Source organism: Dromaius novaehollandiae, chromosome 18 (genome assembly GCF_036370855.1).
Source record: "Dromaius novaehollandiae isolate bDroNov1 chromosome 18, bDroNov1.hap1, whole genome shotgun sequence".
In the NCBI taxonomy this organism is placed as follows: Eukaryota; Metazoa; Chordata; class Aves; order Casuariiformes; family Dromaiidae; genus Dromaius; species Dromaius novaehollandiae.
In genome coordinates this window covers 13,766,399-13,780,253 of record NC_088115.1, presented here as the reverse complement: position 1 = coordinate 13,780,253, position 13,855 = coordinate 13,766,399, and the positions used below count along the sequence as shown (strand labels likewise).

Sequence of the window (13,855 nt, the reverse complement as noted above, 5' to 3'; positions counted from 1 at the left end):
CGCACAGCCACGCGATGAGCAGCGGCCTCCCCGTCCCCCAGCGGCTGCCACCATTTTACCTGTGAACCACAGGAGCGTGTTGCCCTCCCCATGGCTGTCAGCCGCTCGCTTGATCCTCCCCACCAGCGCGTCCATCTCCCTCAGGCCGGCTCCGTAGACGCCCCTGCCCGGGGAGCCGGGCTGTGGGGCCGCCAGCGGCACGTGCATGTGGGCCAGGGCCAGGTAGAGGAAGAAGGGGCGTCCATTTTGGCTGAAAGGGAAGCAGAGGAAGAGCGTCGGTTGGGGCAGCGAGGGGGGAAGGAGGGTTTCGGCCGGCGCCTGGGGCGGTGAACCCACTGGCAGAGCCCGCCATTTTGTTCCCCCGCCATTTTGTTCTCCCGCCATTTCGCTCCCCCGCCATTTTGCTCCCCTAACATTTCGCTCCCCTGCCATTTCGCTCCCCCGCCATTTTGCTCCCCTAACATTTCGCTCCCCTGCCATTTCACTCCCCTGCCATTTTGCTCCCCCGCCATTTTGCTCCCCTAACATTTCGCTCCCCCCGCCATTTCGCTCCCCCCGCCATGGGGGTGAGAGCCACAGGGCATCGCGAGGCACCACAGGGCGCCGGGGCCGGCCGACCCCCCGCGCGGCACCTGCCAGGGCGCCGCGGGCGGGAGGAAGCGCCCAGCGCGGCGCGTCCTTTCCCGGCCGTGAGTCACTTTTTCCCTGCTCCCGCTCAAACCTCTCCGACGGTATTTGCTTTCCTCCCTCCTCCTCCTCCTCCTCCGCTTGCCAGGGCTGCCCCCCCTCACCAGCCGCGGCCGTCCACGTCCGCGAGGGGCTCGCGGGTCCCCGGCCCCGGGGGCACCAGCAGGGCCCTGGCGCTCCTCTCCCTCGCTCGCGCGCTCCGCTCGGGGCCCGTTTCGGTGCTTCCCGCTCCCCGGCGAGCTCCTCACCCCCCGCTGCTTTGGGGAGCTGTGTGAACGGAGGAGGAGGAGGATGACGAGGGCAGAGAGACGGGCCCCGAGCACGGCCTCGGGGGCGGCACGTCCGCAGCCAAGGCCGCGTGCTGCCCCTCGGCCTGCGGGCTCTCAGCCCGCCCGCGGACACGTCCTGTTTTCTTGTTTATGGCTATATTTATCTCCTCCAATGAGGCCTGCTCTTCCTCAGGGACCTCCGAAGGGAAGGGTGGGATGACAAGTGGCGGGGAGGGAGCGGATCCCAGCGACCCGTCCGCGCTCGCGCGCGCTGCCGGCTATGCACGCGCCGCCGCCAAGGCCCGGGAGCTGCGGCCACCTCGTCGGCCCACTCCAGCTCCCGGAGAAATTAAGATGCTTTCCCGGCCTCTTCAAAGGCCGTTTATGGCCCATGGCCTACACTTCCTTCCTTCGCCTAACAGATGTCATCCCCTCGAGATCACAAATTAATAAATCTCATCCCTCCCTGAATAGCCTCTTTATTCCGTAACAGAGCCTGGAGCCAGAAAAGGTTTTATGCCCTATCAGCACCTTGCCGGGCTGTTACGGCTCCTGTAAAATACTGAAATTTAAGAAACAGGGGCGTTGACTGTACTTCTTATGAGTCACTGCTGCAAAAAACCTACCTCTTCTACGTGGCACCTTTCTCCCTGAGCTCCTGAAGCTGGTAAAGCTTCCCCTGACTCCCATTTCAGCAGGGGATCAAGCTGAGACCCTGCCACCACCATCCCTACCAGGGACGGCAGAGCAGCCCAAGAGCCAAGGGGCGTTTTGGCCCGGCCTGGAGGGTGGACACTGGTTTCCTCAGCCCACAGAGATGGTCAAAGTTTGTCCAAAGCCCTTCTCTGCCACAAAGAGCTGTTCGGCTTCATGCAGAAACGTTCACCACTTCAATACGCAAAAATGTTCAGCGTCTAATTGACTTCTTATCTGCAGGAGAACTGCACCAATTTAAGCTTGCGCTTAGCAGCTGCTGTGGAGCAAGACTGCTCTGCGTCTGCACCATACACCGCACAGCACAGCCCTGGCTCAGGCCTGGAGCCCTGAAGCAACACGAACAAGAAGGGTTTGTCCCATCCGCTCCAAGGGGGACTTGTGTGAACAACCTGGCCTCAGACTGATGGAAAACAATCTCAAGGATCCAGATGGACTCATTACTGCTCTATTCAGCTGTAAAGGCCATTGGCCTTTTGCATCTACGTTTCATAATTCAGCCCCTCTCCCAAAAACAGAGCAAACCTTTAATCAATAAGTTAAGGCTAATGTCCTTGGCCTTTGCTCTCATGTTCATTGCGCTCTAAGTGTTCTTCTGGATGGAGCCAAATCTCACTGCAACAAATTGCTCAACCTTGACATGACTAGTTAAAAAAACACTGAGACGACAAATCCAGTGTTCTTCTCATTGCCCCACAGCATGTGAGTCAGGCGAAGCAAAACTGAAATAAGCTATCAAAGAGAGTGAGAGAAAAGGCAGGTACCTGTTTAATCCAGTTCTCCGTAAACACAGATAACTCTCAAATATCTATTAAGAGGTTAAAAGTTTTTTATATTAACCTGGAGCACACCCATTTGGTTCCAAAGTCTAACAAAGCACATTTGCCAGGCTGGAGGGCTCAGATTTTGCACAAATTGCATTCAAACAGACAAGCACCAAAACGCAACCAGGTGGTTGGGCATGTCTGTCAACTCCAACGCAAGTGTCCAACTTGCCCACAGAATAGCCCTCCATCCTGACCGCGCAGTGCACTGCTCGGCCAGGGCAACAGTCGCATGCAGTGGCCACTTCCTCATTTCCGAGAAGGGAAACTTGCAAGCAAAATGGTACCCAGGCTTATAAAAGTTTATATCGTTATATAAAGATATAAAAATAAATCAATAAAGGAGTTGGAGATTAACTCTAAACTGACGGGCCCCTCAGTGGACCCTACGGAAGTTTGTGCAAGGATTTCCCAGGAGAAGAGGCAGCACCAGCAAACTAGTACTACACTCTCTGGTTGAGATTTGGGTCGTGCTCGGCCCAGGGGTCCCCAGCCGCTGCCGGCTCTCTGGGGAGCAGCAGGAATACAGCAATACGCTCCTGTTGCTCCAGGGAAGGCAGGACTTCCCCCTCGAGCCCTTGCAGGCAGCATTCAGCCAAAGAGACTTGGTGCATTTAGAGCTTTTCTCTGGGCCATAATTCCACCGCTTGCCCAGGCTACACCTAAAATTTTCTTGCGGTCTTCTCCCTGTCTGTCCGCTCTTGTTTGTACTCTTTTAAAGAACACAAACCTTTATTCAAGCATTTCTGAAAAAACACCACCACCCACATGTGCCTTTCCTGGATCTGTGCTTGGGAAGCAGGTGGTTATCACTTAAAAAAGGTTCAGGACTGCCTCTTACAAGACCATTAGCAATGGCCTTAGCAAGGAGAGCGATTCCGCTCCAGCGGCAATGGGCCGTAACGGTTCAGATGGCTCCAGGGCCAGTCACTGCCCTGCAGCATTTCCCCTCTTCACACTGCAGAAAAACATTTTGTAAAGTCACAGCTCCTAATCCTCAAATAATAGGGATTAGAATTATGAAACATGACAGGGAGCCCATCAGCAGAGATTTCAGGGTTCTCATCTCCGCAGCTCAGAAAAGGTGTTTTATTCATTTGGAAACTACAAGCCCAGATTCCTAATTTTCCTATAAGGCCAAGAGAAAATGGACCTTAAGTCCCAGTGCTCCGGTTACTATCCCCAAGCATTTTCTTCTGCTCAGATTTCTCCAGAGTGGCTAGGACTGAGGAACCAACGTCCAGTCCCATTTTAGAAGCCAAAGTGTGCACTGCCCTACAGCTGGGCAGTGATTACATCAGGGAGGGGAAGTCATGTTAATTAATTCCTACATTTCACCTCAAGGCATTTTTCTGCTCCACACCCTGCAATATCCAAACACCTCTTTCACCCAAGAGACCATAGCATGTGCTTTCTTGTGTGACCACCAGCAAGCAACACCACCTTGTTTGTAAAAAAATGCTTCACCGCATCACACAGTGGGGAAACCTTCGATGAGAAGGGGCAATCTGCCCACGTTGGTTGCTGGGTGACCTTTTTTTGCTCCTTCTGGGAGAGCCTCTGAACTGAGAGCAGCAAGGCAAAACGCTCACCCTAATGATATCTTTGCCTGCCTCTGAAACATCAGAGATTGTTGGGCCAGGGAAAAGCATTTTAATGGAACCATTAAAATAAAAAAGAGAAAATTGGGCACCAGAATAAGAGTCTGATGCCCAAATTCCTAGTTCTGTCCCAGCCTTTGTAGGATACCAGACCACTGAAAATGTCTTTGCATCCATGAGTTACTTAGCTAAATAACCATCTGCAGAACACACCTATTCCCACGGGCAGCGGCTCCTTTTCCACCAGGGCTTCTGGTTTGTTCCCACCTCCGGCACGGCAAAGTCTGTGCTCCGTTCCCGCCACCTGGGATCTCATGGCACTTCTGACTAAACTCCCCATCACGCGGCGAGCGAGTCACAGTACAAGCCAGCATACACAGAGATCAAAAGCTTTGACCTTTCTAGTAAATTGTGTTCATAAACGCACATGATCCCTTTACAGGAGATGTATTGAAAGCCAAAGCACGTTCATGGTAATCCTGCAGAACATCAATGAAATCCTAGGTGGCTGCTCCCTCTTTACAGTGGGTTTGCAAGCAGAACTGTTGAAATTTCCTCTCCACAGATCTGCTCGCTGGGAATCATTAGAGAAAATCTGCTCACCCCAGCAACACACAAACGCGGCACTTCTTAGACCTGGATTCCTCGTACGTGTGTGCAGCTTTCAGCTAGCGCTGGTTTGCTTTATTTGCTCTGCAGTATCAACATCACAGTGGGATGGCCACAGCCAGAGCACTGTCAGCTAAGACCCAGCTGCCAAATTCAGCTGTCAAGTACAGCAGAGCTCAGGGAAAAAAAAAACAGGCTTGGCGGGGAACACCCATGAAACACCTACTGCTCTCCAGCCCACGGAAAGCACCCCAGAGTCACCGTTTCTCTTGGGCTAGCAACCTACCACCAACATCCCCATCTTGCTCCCCTGTAATGACCAGAAAACACTTGCAGTGACTCCACAAACTCCCCCGGCCAAGGGCTGGGCGCTGGGGACCGGGCCGGTGCACAGCATCCTTACCTGGCACGCTGGATGAACTGTGATGCTTTTTCCGCGTACTGTGCCGTCAGGCTGGTCAGGTTGACGGGCTGCTGGACAATAGTGACGTTTTCAAAGAGAGGAAGAGCCACATTTGTGTAACAGTCTTTTTTCACACAGCTGCCAGGAAGAAATCACAAGCCCCGTTAGTCACCGGTACCAGTATGAGCAGACCAGCCCGTCCACCAGCGGCTCACAGAGACACGATGCAACACGGCCAACCCAGCCATTCTGCCGAGGGAAGCAAAGGCCCATAGCAAAGCCTTCCCCTTCCAGCCCCAACGGCTCTCAGGGCTGGGGATGATTGTGGAAATACCTGCCTGGCAGTCCCGGCACGGACCCTTCCCCGGGGGAGCCGTACCTGGCTGCTGCGCCGTGCCGAGGGCAGGCGGGGCACGGTGGGAGGTTGTAGCCGGGGGTGTCCGTGCAGCCCATGTCGTTGCTGTAGGGGATCCCGAAGTAATAGTCAAAACCTGAGGTTCAAACCAGCGCATGAGCGGGGTGAGACTGCTGGAAGGAGTTCGGCTCTTCTAAATTGCTTGCACTGTTGGGGTTGCTGAGCATTTAGGCGCGCGGGGAGCAGAGCCTGCTCCAGACCGCAGCTGCGAGGCCCCACTGCAGGCCACCTCCGCGACCCATCCGGGAGGTCTGCCCAGACACATCTGCCCTGCTCACGTCACAGCTACTTGACCGTCCACCGACACCTCACTTCTGTTTTCACTTCCCTGCTATTTTTCCCCGGCAGCCTCTTCCTTTCAGAAACCACCTCACTGAAGGCGTGTGTTAGCATAACCCACCACAGCCACAAAGCAGAAGCCCTCAATATTGGCTTAAATGCCAGAAGTATCCCCTTTTCCACCTCCACTGGCAGGAATGGCACCCCGCTCTGCAAATTGTCCCCCTGGAGCCCCGCAACGATCGGTCTGTGACTGGCTCGGAGGAGAGAGGGAAATCCTTACCGCGGAAGTTGGGGTGATAGCGGCCATGGTGTCCCAGGTGCCATTTGCCTGCAGAGAAGCCATAAAAAGTCTTTTCAGAGATTAACTTGGTTGTGGACTTTGCAGTTAGCAGCGATTACACACAGGGCACAGTGCAGCAGGTTTTAATCTAGCAACAAAAAGGCTACTTGTTTTTGCTGGCCTGATTTCTAGAATGCAGCTTTGCAGAAACCCAGAAAAAATGCTGAAGGTATCTGGTGTCTGAGCAAATCTACTGTCTGAAGCCTTAAAAGGCTCTTTCACGCATTCAGTGGTGGAGGAGAGGACTTTCTAACCAGTTCTAAACAACCGGCTTCATCCTCCCAGCTCCAGCACACCTTGGTGTCCTGATCCTTGCTCGCACCGAGAACGCTGGTATGAGAGAGAACAGCAAAAACTAACCAGGCAGAGAGAAACCGAGGGCTCCCGTGCCGCCCTGGCTCAGGGCACCCTATTCTCGCACGTCCTTGCTGGCACAGCTGCTCAAGGACCTTCCAAGCAGACCAAACGCCAGCTCCGGCCCCGCTCCCAGAGCTTTGTAAAATTCAGTAGGACAAAAAGCCAGAAAGGGCTTAGCTCCACATCAGTTTGCCAGCCAAATAACCCAAATAACCCCTGCAGTCAAAGCAGAGCTCTGCACTGAAAGTGAGTGTCTGGCTACGACCATGGATACATTTCACTAACTGAATTTCCTGGTTTCTGTGACTCTTCCATCCCAATTTGAAGGTTGGAATGGGAATTCACTTTTCACTCCGTTATCTGCAGATGCCTGGGAAGACGGTGCGACAATCCCTTATCTACAGGAGGGCGCCCACAAGTCACGGACACCAACCATCGCGGCATCACACTCCAAAGCAGCGCTGAGCGTGTCAAAACCAGCGTGGGATGTGTGAGGACACAGCTATTCTGCACAGTCATGTTTTCTGACGAAAACAGAGTGTATTCATTTCCAAGGTTATGCAACTAGAGCTTCAATCTAAAATTGGAGCAGACCCAAATTTCAGGCTGTGTTTTATGCTTGAATATTACTTGTTTGGATAAATTATTTACGTGTGCAACTGCAAACAGAGAGAAGGAAGTGCAAAACCCCTCACACTCAATCCTTTAAATTCCCCATTAGTTGTCCCCTGAGCTTCAAGCTGGGGACAAGTGATGGGAGTCTACTCTTCCCTTCCTTCAGATGGAGCATTTGACCTACCTACCTTCGCTGCCTCCATCACAAGGCAGAGACAGGGGCAGCTTCGTCCCACCGGCTGCCGAGACCTATCCCAGCCCACGCAATGGAAGCGCCTCGGGCTTACCTATGGCCCCCGTGCTGTACCCAACCTGCTGCAGGACCTCGGCTAACGTCGTCTCGTTCAGGGGGAGGCCGCCGAGCGAGGAGATGGCGAAGTTGTGGGTCACGCCATTGCGAGCACCGAGCCGTCCGGTGAGCAGAGAGGCACGAGACGGGGAGCACGTGGACGCGGCCGAGTGGAAGTCCACGAATCTGGAAAACACGGGACCCCTCGCTTGCAAGACGCGGCAGCAGGTTGCAGCAGCCGCCCTTGAGCCCGAGCCGGGTGCAGGAGGGCCCACGGAGGGTATTTGCAAAGGCTGCCCACCGCGGGGGGACCCCACGGCCTGCGACGGGGACACCCGCAAAGAGACGGGCCGGCCAGACGCTTACCTCGTGCCTTGCTCAGCCAGCTCGTCCAAATTTGGGCTGTCCTTCGTCTCTGCCCAGTTGGCCCCGAGATCTCCCCATCCCAGGTCGTCCGCCAGGACGATAATGAAATTTGGCTTCCGACGAGCGGCTGCCCTCGGCGCGGGGAGCTCGGCGCGGCCGCAGAGGAGCCCGGCCAGCGCGGCGGCGAGCACCAGCAGCGCCGCCGGGGAAAGGGCCCGCATGGCGCCCGGGCAGCCCCCTCCCGCGAGCACCGGCTACTCGGCTCGTGCCCCGGGCGCACCGCGGCTCGCTGGCGGCACTCGCTGAGCCCGGCTGCTTTAGCGGAGGAGCAGGTTTCCCACCTTTAAGTGGTCCTCAGGGCACAGAGGCCAGCAGGCCCCTACTCTGATCACCCGGCTCCCAGCCGAGCTATAACCCTCCGTCTTTTGCACTCCCAGACACAGCTGCAATTCCTAAAACCAGGGCTTGCAAAGATGTCACTGTTAGAAGTCAGAAATATCGTTTGAAGTCACTGTCATTCTACTTTTAACTTTCTTTTTTTCTTTCCTGGTAAACACCTAATTAAACACAAAACCCAGACAGTATTTTTTCCTTCAGGAGCGTGCCTGACTTTCTCGAGCAGCTCCTTTACGCTTGCGGCAGCCCAGAGGACATCCGCGTTTGACAAACGGCTCTTTCCGTGCGGAGTTTAAAGTACTGATCTTTGCAGCAGGTCTCGCTCTTCTGAAGTGCTGCTGTCCGTCTCTTCCGAAGGACAAACGAGGTGGCGGCGCTGAGGGACTGATTGCCCTTCGGGGGGTCACTGTGAGTCCTCCTGTGCAAGAAAAACAAGAAGCAATGAGCACCTGAAGGAGCTCCTTTGGTCCCCAGTCCAGCAGGGGCAAGGACTGTTAATCCAGATGCGGAGACTTTGCCTTTGAAGTTGCACTTCTGCTGTCAGGCTCAGGATTGCTCAACTGCTGACTGCTTGGGTGCATGGAAACAACTAGTGCCTCTTTCCTGCAGTCATCACACAATTCTGCCCGTCTCACGCCCAGCAGCCCGGCTTCCTCTTTTGCAATGGTTATTCTCAGCAGCCCTGGGCAGATCGCTTCACCCAGATTTGCGAAGTGCTCTTCCATCGGACTTGCGAGCCCCACCAGGTTAGGCAGTATTGCTGACATCTGCTAGAGGGGAAAAATATGCACAGGCTTGCTTTAATTCTTCACAGTTTGCAAGGAGCGTGGTTAGTTCCCAAAGCCCATTTCTCAAACTCAGTTTTACCCGCGCTACCCCATTCCTGGTCGCGGGCGAGAAGAGGCACCGCTGCGGCGTGCACCCAGTCGCACCCAGCCAGCGACGGCCCGCTGCAGCCCGCAGGACGGCTGCCAGAAAGCCGCTTCCAAGCAGTGAAAATGCAGAAATCTAGGCAAACGGGGATGCAATTAATCTCAGGAATATTTGGGTTAACAGGACTGAGCGCTCTGCTGTGCAGCCTTTGCAATCAGAGGGCTTGCAGGGCTCTGCAGGGCTCAGACGCAACGACGAGCGAGTGAAAACCCTGAAAATTAATGACATGGGAGGGAAACACAATATCTTAAGCAGAAAATTAAGGCCAAACCGAGACAAATCTGCTGAGATCCGTCAAAAACAAGCTGGTAAAAAGGAGCACAGTGCCGCGGCCGGGGAAGGCGCGGACCCCGCGCGTCTGCAAGGATGGGGCGGGCGACGGCGAAGCGCACGCCGGGCACCAGCAGCGCCGCGGGCCAGCGGCGTCCAGCTAGGACCAGTATTATGACAGATGTTTCCAGTTGTGTATCAGCGACCTTGGAGAAGGAATGTGCAGCTGAGGACACAACTCTTGTGGGTCAGTCAACACAGCCGAGGAGGACAACAGGCAGAATGACCCAGATAAAGCAGGAGGGGAGAGTCAATAAACGAATAATCTAACACAAAAGAGGACGAGGAGATACAAGGAGGCAGGAGAGAAAATACAATGAGCCCCATCTGTAGGCCGAGAGTTTTGTAGCTGGCAGAACAAATTATTCAGAGGCTTCGTTATTCAGATCTTAAGAGCTTAGGCCTCTAGTTGAGACGGGCAGCGTCAGGTCTTCTCATGCAGCACCACGGTGATTAGGAATGTAACTCAATTAATAATTCATAGCCCAGAGCTTTAACTTATACGCTCTCATCTGTGGATCTCGAAGCTTCCTGCGCACGAGCCGAGGGGGCGCGAGGGGCAGCCCGGCAGCTGGACACGCCGCCCCGGCGCCCCGCCGGCACCATCCCGACGGAAGCGCTCCCCGGGCCCGGCTCCACGTTGGGCCCTGACCACGGAGCCACTGCTAACCCTCCCGCGCTGAGCTGCAAAGCAACAAGAAGAACCTAGATCAGCTACGTGGACATGTCCGACCAGAGCTAAATTGCCTTTATTTTTGCGAAAAAAAATTGCCTGTGCGATTTCTTTGGAAATCCCCTTGGATTTTGTCAGGGGAAAGGCTCTGGAAGCGGGAGCACCCCTTGCTTCTTGCCGTGCTTTCCCCTGGCAGAGAGGCCTCACGGAGGTCCCGGGGCGCCCAGAAGGTCGAACTCGGCACGGATCCACCGGGCACAGCCAAGAGGGACCTCGGCCTGACCCTCCAGGAGGGCTGGAGACCACGGGAAGAAGGATGCTCCAGCTCCCCCAGTTACATTTTTTTTAATGTCAGTAGGAAAAATAAACCCTGCTGCTCGGAGGCTGCCTGCTAGCGGAAGGGCTCCGGGTCGGCCCGGCGAGGCGCGTCCGGCAGGCGCGATACGGCCCAGCAGCGCCCGGCCGCACCTCGCCCTCCCTGCGGCACCCAGATAGCGGAGGCAGCCCGCGCTTCGGCAGGGCCCGGGGAGGCACGCCGGCACGGCACCGCCGGCAGAACCAAACAACCCCCTTCGCAGAGGACACGCTCTAACCGCTAATTCACAGCGAGACTCAGCCGGGGCCTAAACTCAGGCGTGAGGGTCAGACCAAACCCCTCGCTCTCGGATCCTCAGAAGCCGCCCGGAGAGGCGGAGGGAGGACGTGGGCATCGGGCCGTGCCGACCCGGCGCAGCTCTCGCCTCCCCGCTCCCGGGTTATCTCCTGATCAGCAGCTCGACTCCAGCCAAGCGCGCGGGGACACCCGTCTGCATCAGCTTCAGCGCACCGCACGCCCTGGGTGTACACTTAAATGTATATAATGCACACCGTAAGGGCCATGTACTGCCTGGAATGGGGGTTTCCCGAGGAACAGGCAGCCCTGCGCGGGGCTCGGCACGGTCCCGCCGGCATCCAGAGGCCGGAGGTGCTGCCAGGCGCTTTCACCCAACACGAGACCCCACGTCGGGGTCTGGGGGTCCCCGCAGCACGGGGACGGGGCCGCGGTCCTAACCCACCCCTGGCCCTGCCTTCACCCCCACGCCTCGCCCGGCACCCCGCGTCCCCCGGCAGAGGCCTTTCCCACCATTTCCATCTTAAATTCCTCCAAAAGTCTCCGAGGAGGGAGCCAAAGCACCCTCTGCACCTCTTTTAGCTTTAATTTTTTACAGAAAACCTGACTCCCAAGAGATTCCCCCCGGCTTGCTGCCCCCGCCGCCTCTCCCCGTGCTCAGCGGCCATCGGCAGGGAAGGCTGCGCCCAGCACCGCGGCTGAATTAGCTGCCTCTGCATAACTGCACGCACGAATTAGGGCCTCCTTTGCCCTCCAGATAAGCTGCACCCGCACCGTGCTCCTTAACACGCCGGAGATTATCCAACTGCTCCTCCGGCCGGGGACTTTGGACCGGGGAATAATCAGCACAGGTAAAAGTATGTGTTTTTACAAACTCAGATAATGTGGTTCGAAGAACGACGAGGGATAAGTCAAAACTGGAGAAACCAGTTCAGAGAAGCCCCAAAGCCTCTCCCCAGCCCGCTTTGCCCAAAACGGCGTGGGAAGGCCCGGCGGGGCCGGTGCCGGGGATGCCGTGCGCCCGGGGATGCCGCCGTGCCCGGCCCATGCCCCAGCTCGCGGCCCGGCGCCCAGCCTAGCTGCCACCCGTTTCTTACACATTAACCCAAAGTTTACAAATCTGGGGGCCAGCCTGCTCATTTTCACATTTTTCACATTCTTGCCCCTTTTCACGCCTGTCTGGAGAGCAAAGCCGCGCGCGAGCCCAGCGACCTGCCGCGCTTTGAAGTCCCCGGCCGGGACGGCCGCGAGAGGCTCCCGCCGCCACCGGCCCCTCCGAGCTCCCCAAACCCCCCGCAACCCGCCGAAAGCCCGGACGGACACGTCCAAAGCAGCGAGATAGGAGGCAGCAGGAGCCCAGAAATTCAAGAGCATCTCCAGGGTCTGGCAGCCGCCGGGCGCCCGGACTCGCGGCGCGTGCTTCCAACAGTCCAGGGATCATTCCAGGAAAAGGTTTCCTACCGGAACAGTTTATACTAGTTCTCCTACCAGAATAAGCAGCACTGACAAAAACATATTTTTGCAGATTTGCTAGGACTTCTGCCAGATCCCTAGGCAGGAGGGTTTTTTTCACCCGGCTAGCCGCTCGGCCGTTCAGAGGAAGCACCGCTCGTGCCGAGCAGGCCTGGCCGCACAATCCCGAGCAGGACAAGTGACCCCGGAGCCCCGGCCCCACCTGACAGCAGGAGGCAGGGGCTGCAGACCACAGCGTTTTCCAGGGGAAGCCCAGCTCCCCGGCCAACCCGCGCCCGGCAGCGCGCTTGCTCTGCCGTACGGTTTGCAGACCTCGGCAGCGAGCAGCCCGGGGCCTGGCCGCGTCCTCCCGACGTCCCCTCCGACCCAGAGGCCTCCGGGAGCTCTCACCGCGCTTGGAAAAAAAGCCTGCGAAAGGGCAAAGGGAAAGAATGAGAAGGTGAAGCAGAGACAGATGCAAAGTACTGACAAGAAATACCAAGGAGCAAATCTCCTTTGGCTGTTTCATGCCAAAGATATTTGCATTCTGATTCCCCCCCGGAGGCACAAACCTCTCTCGCTGTCCCACAACCACTCGCACTGCAGCTGCCAGGAGCGATTACAGCGCGGGAAGGGCGAGCGACTCGCAGGGCAAAGCGTGTCCGATGGGACCGCGGCTCTCCTCGGCCAGACGAGGTGGTCACCGTTCTTCCATACCCAAAAGTATGGAAGTATAAAAATCAAAATACAAGAGGCCACAGGAAAGGGATTTCCCACAAGCTGGGAAAACACGAGCCGGGAAAACATGAGCTGGGAAAACATGAGCCTCCGCGACGCCGCGCAGGGCACGATCCCCTCTCGCCCCACCGGCTGCTCGGACCGGGATTATTTGGGATGGGACTGCAAGCGACCTCGGGGGCTGCAGCTAAAATCCTTAGGTAGCTTCCCGGGAGGCCGGGAAGGAGATAAGGGGCAGGACGAAGCCGGGAGCGGGCCGAGGGCCGCGGGTGCCCAGGGACCAACGTCTCCAGCACCAGGAGCTGCAGCCCGTGAGCCAGCCCGGAGCCCCGGCTCCGGAGAAACTCCCTCGGAGAAGGACGACCGCGAGCTGCGGGCTCAGGTCAGCAGAGGTCTGAGCAGAACCACCACGAGCAATGAGCGAGAGCCGAGTTTCCCAGCGGAAACGCAGACGATTTGCCCGTTTTGTCAGGGATTCACAGGACTTGTGCCCACTACACTCACCGCGATGCCCCCAGCTTCTCCCGGGAACGCGAAAAGCAGCAGGGAGGGATCACGCACGGAGCCGTGAACCTCGCCGCCCTCGCGCAGAGGGTCGGCAACTCGCCTGGCATTTTAACGCGGGTAACTTGGTTTTGGGGGTACAAACCAGCACGGCCGCTCCCGCGCGGTTTCCCGGCGCTGCCCGGGGCCGCTCCGTGCGGAGCCCCGACCCGCCCCCCCGGCCCCCCCCCTCCCCGGGCCTCGCAGGCAGGAACCGGCCGGAACCTGCTGCGCCCGGAGCGGCTCGGGCGGCCCCGCCGCCCCCCCGGGGCTCCACGGGGCTCCGCCGGGGCTGGGGGGCGGCTTCCCCCCCCCCCGCGCACCTTCCCGCGGACACGTGCAATCCACCCCCCCCGCGCACCTTACCGCGGCCCCACTGCAACCCCCCCCCGCGCACCTTAGCGTGGCC

General features: G+C 57.3%; 1 protein-coding gene across 9 annotated transcripts in view; it reads right to left on the bottom strand.

Moving 5' to 3' along the window:
• Positions 1-13,855, bottom strand: part of ARSG (arylsulfatase G) — a 47,061-nt gene that overhangs the window by 20,591 nt on the left and 12,615 nt on the right. For 2 of the 9 annotated variants that reach the window (XM_064522775.1, XM_064522772.1), the window contains exons 2-8: positions 8,686-8,934; positions 7,772-8,585; positions 7,404-7,591; positions 6,085-6,132; positions 5,442-5,598; positions 5,108-5,245; positions 60-250 (exon numbers count right to left, since the gene is read on the bottom strand). In XM_064522775.1, the coding sequence (XP_064378845.1) occupies positions 60-250; positions 5,108-5,245; positions 5,442-5,598; positions 6,085-6,132; positions 7,404-7,591; positions 7,772-7,992 (943 nt within the window). In that variant the 5' untranslated portion in view covers positions 7,993-8,585; positions 8,686-8,934. Of the gene's footprint in view, positions 1-59; positions 251-5,107; positions 5,246-5,441; positions 5,599-6,084; positions 6,133-7,403; positions 7,592-7,771; positions 8,586-8,685; positions 8,938-9,034; positions 13,611-13,855 lie in introns of those variants that run through there. The other 7 variants (XM_064522770.1, XM_064522769.1, XM_064522771.1 and 4 more) reach the window with 7 other exon arrangements.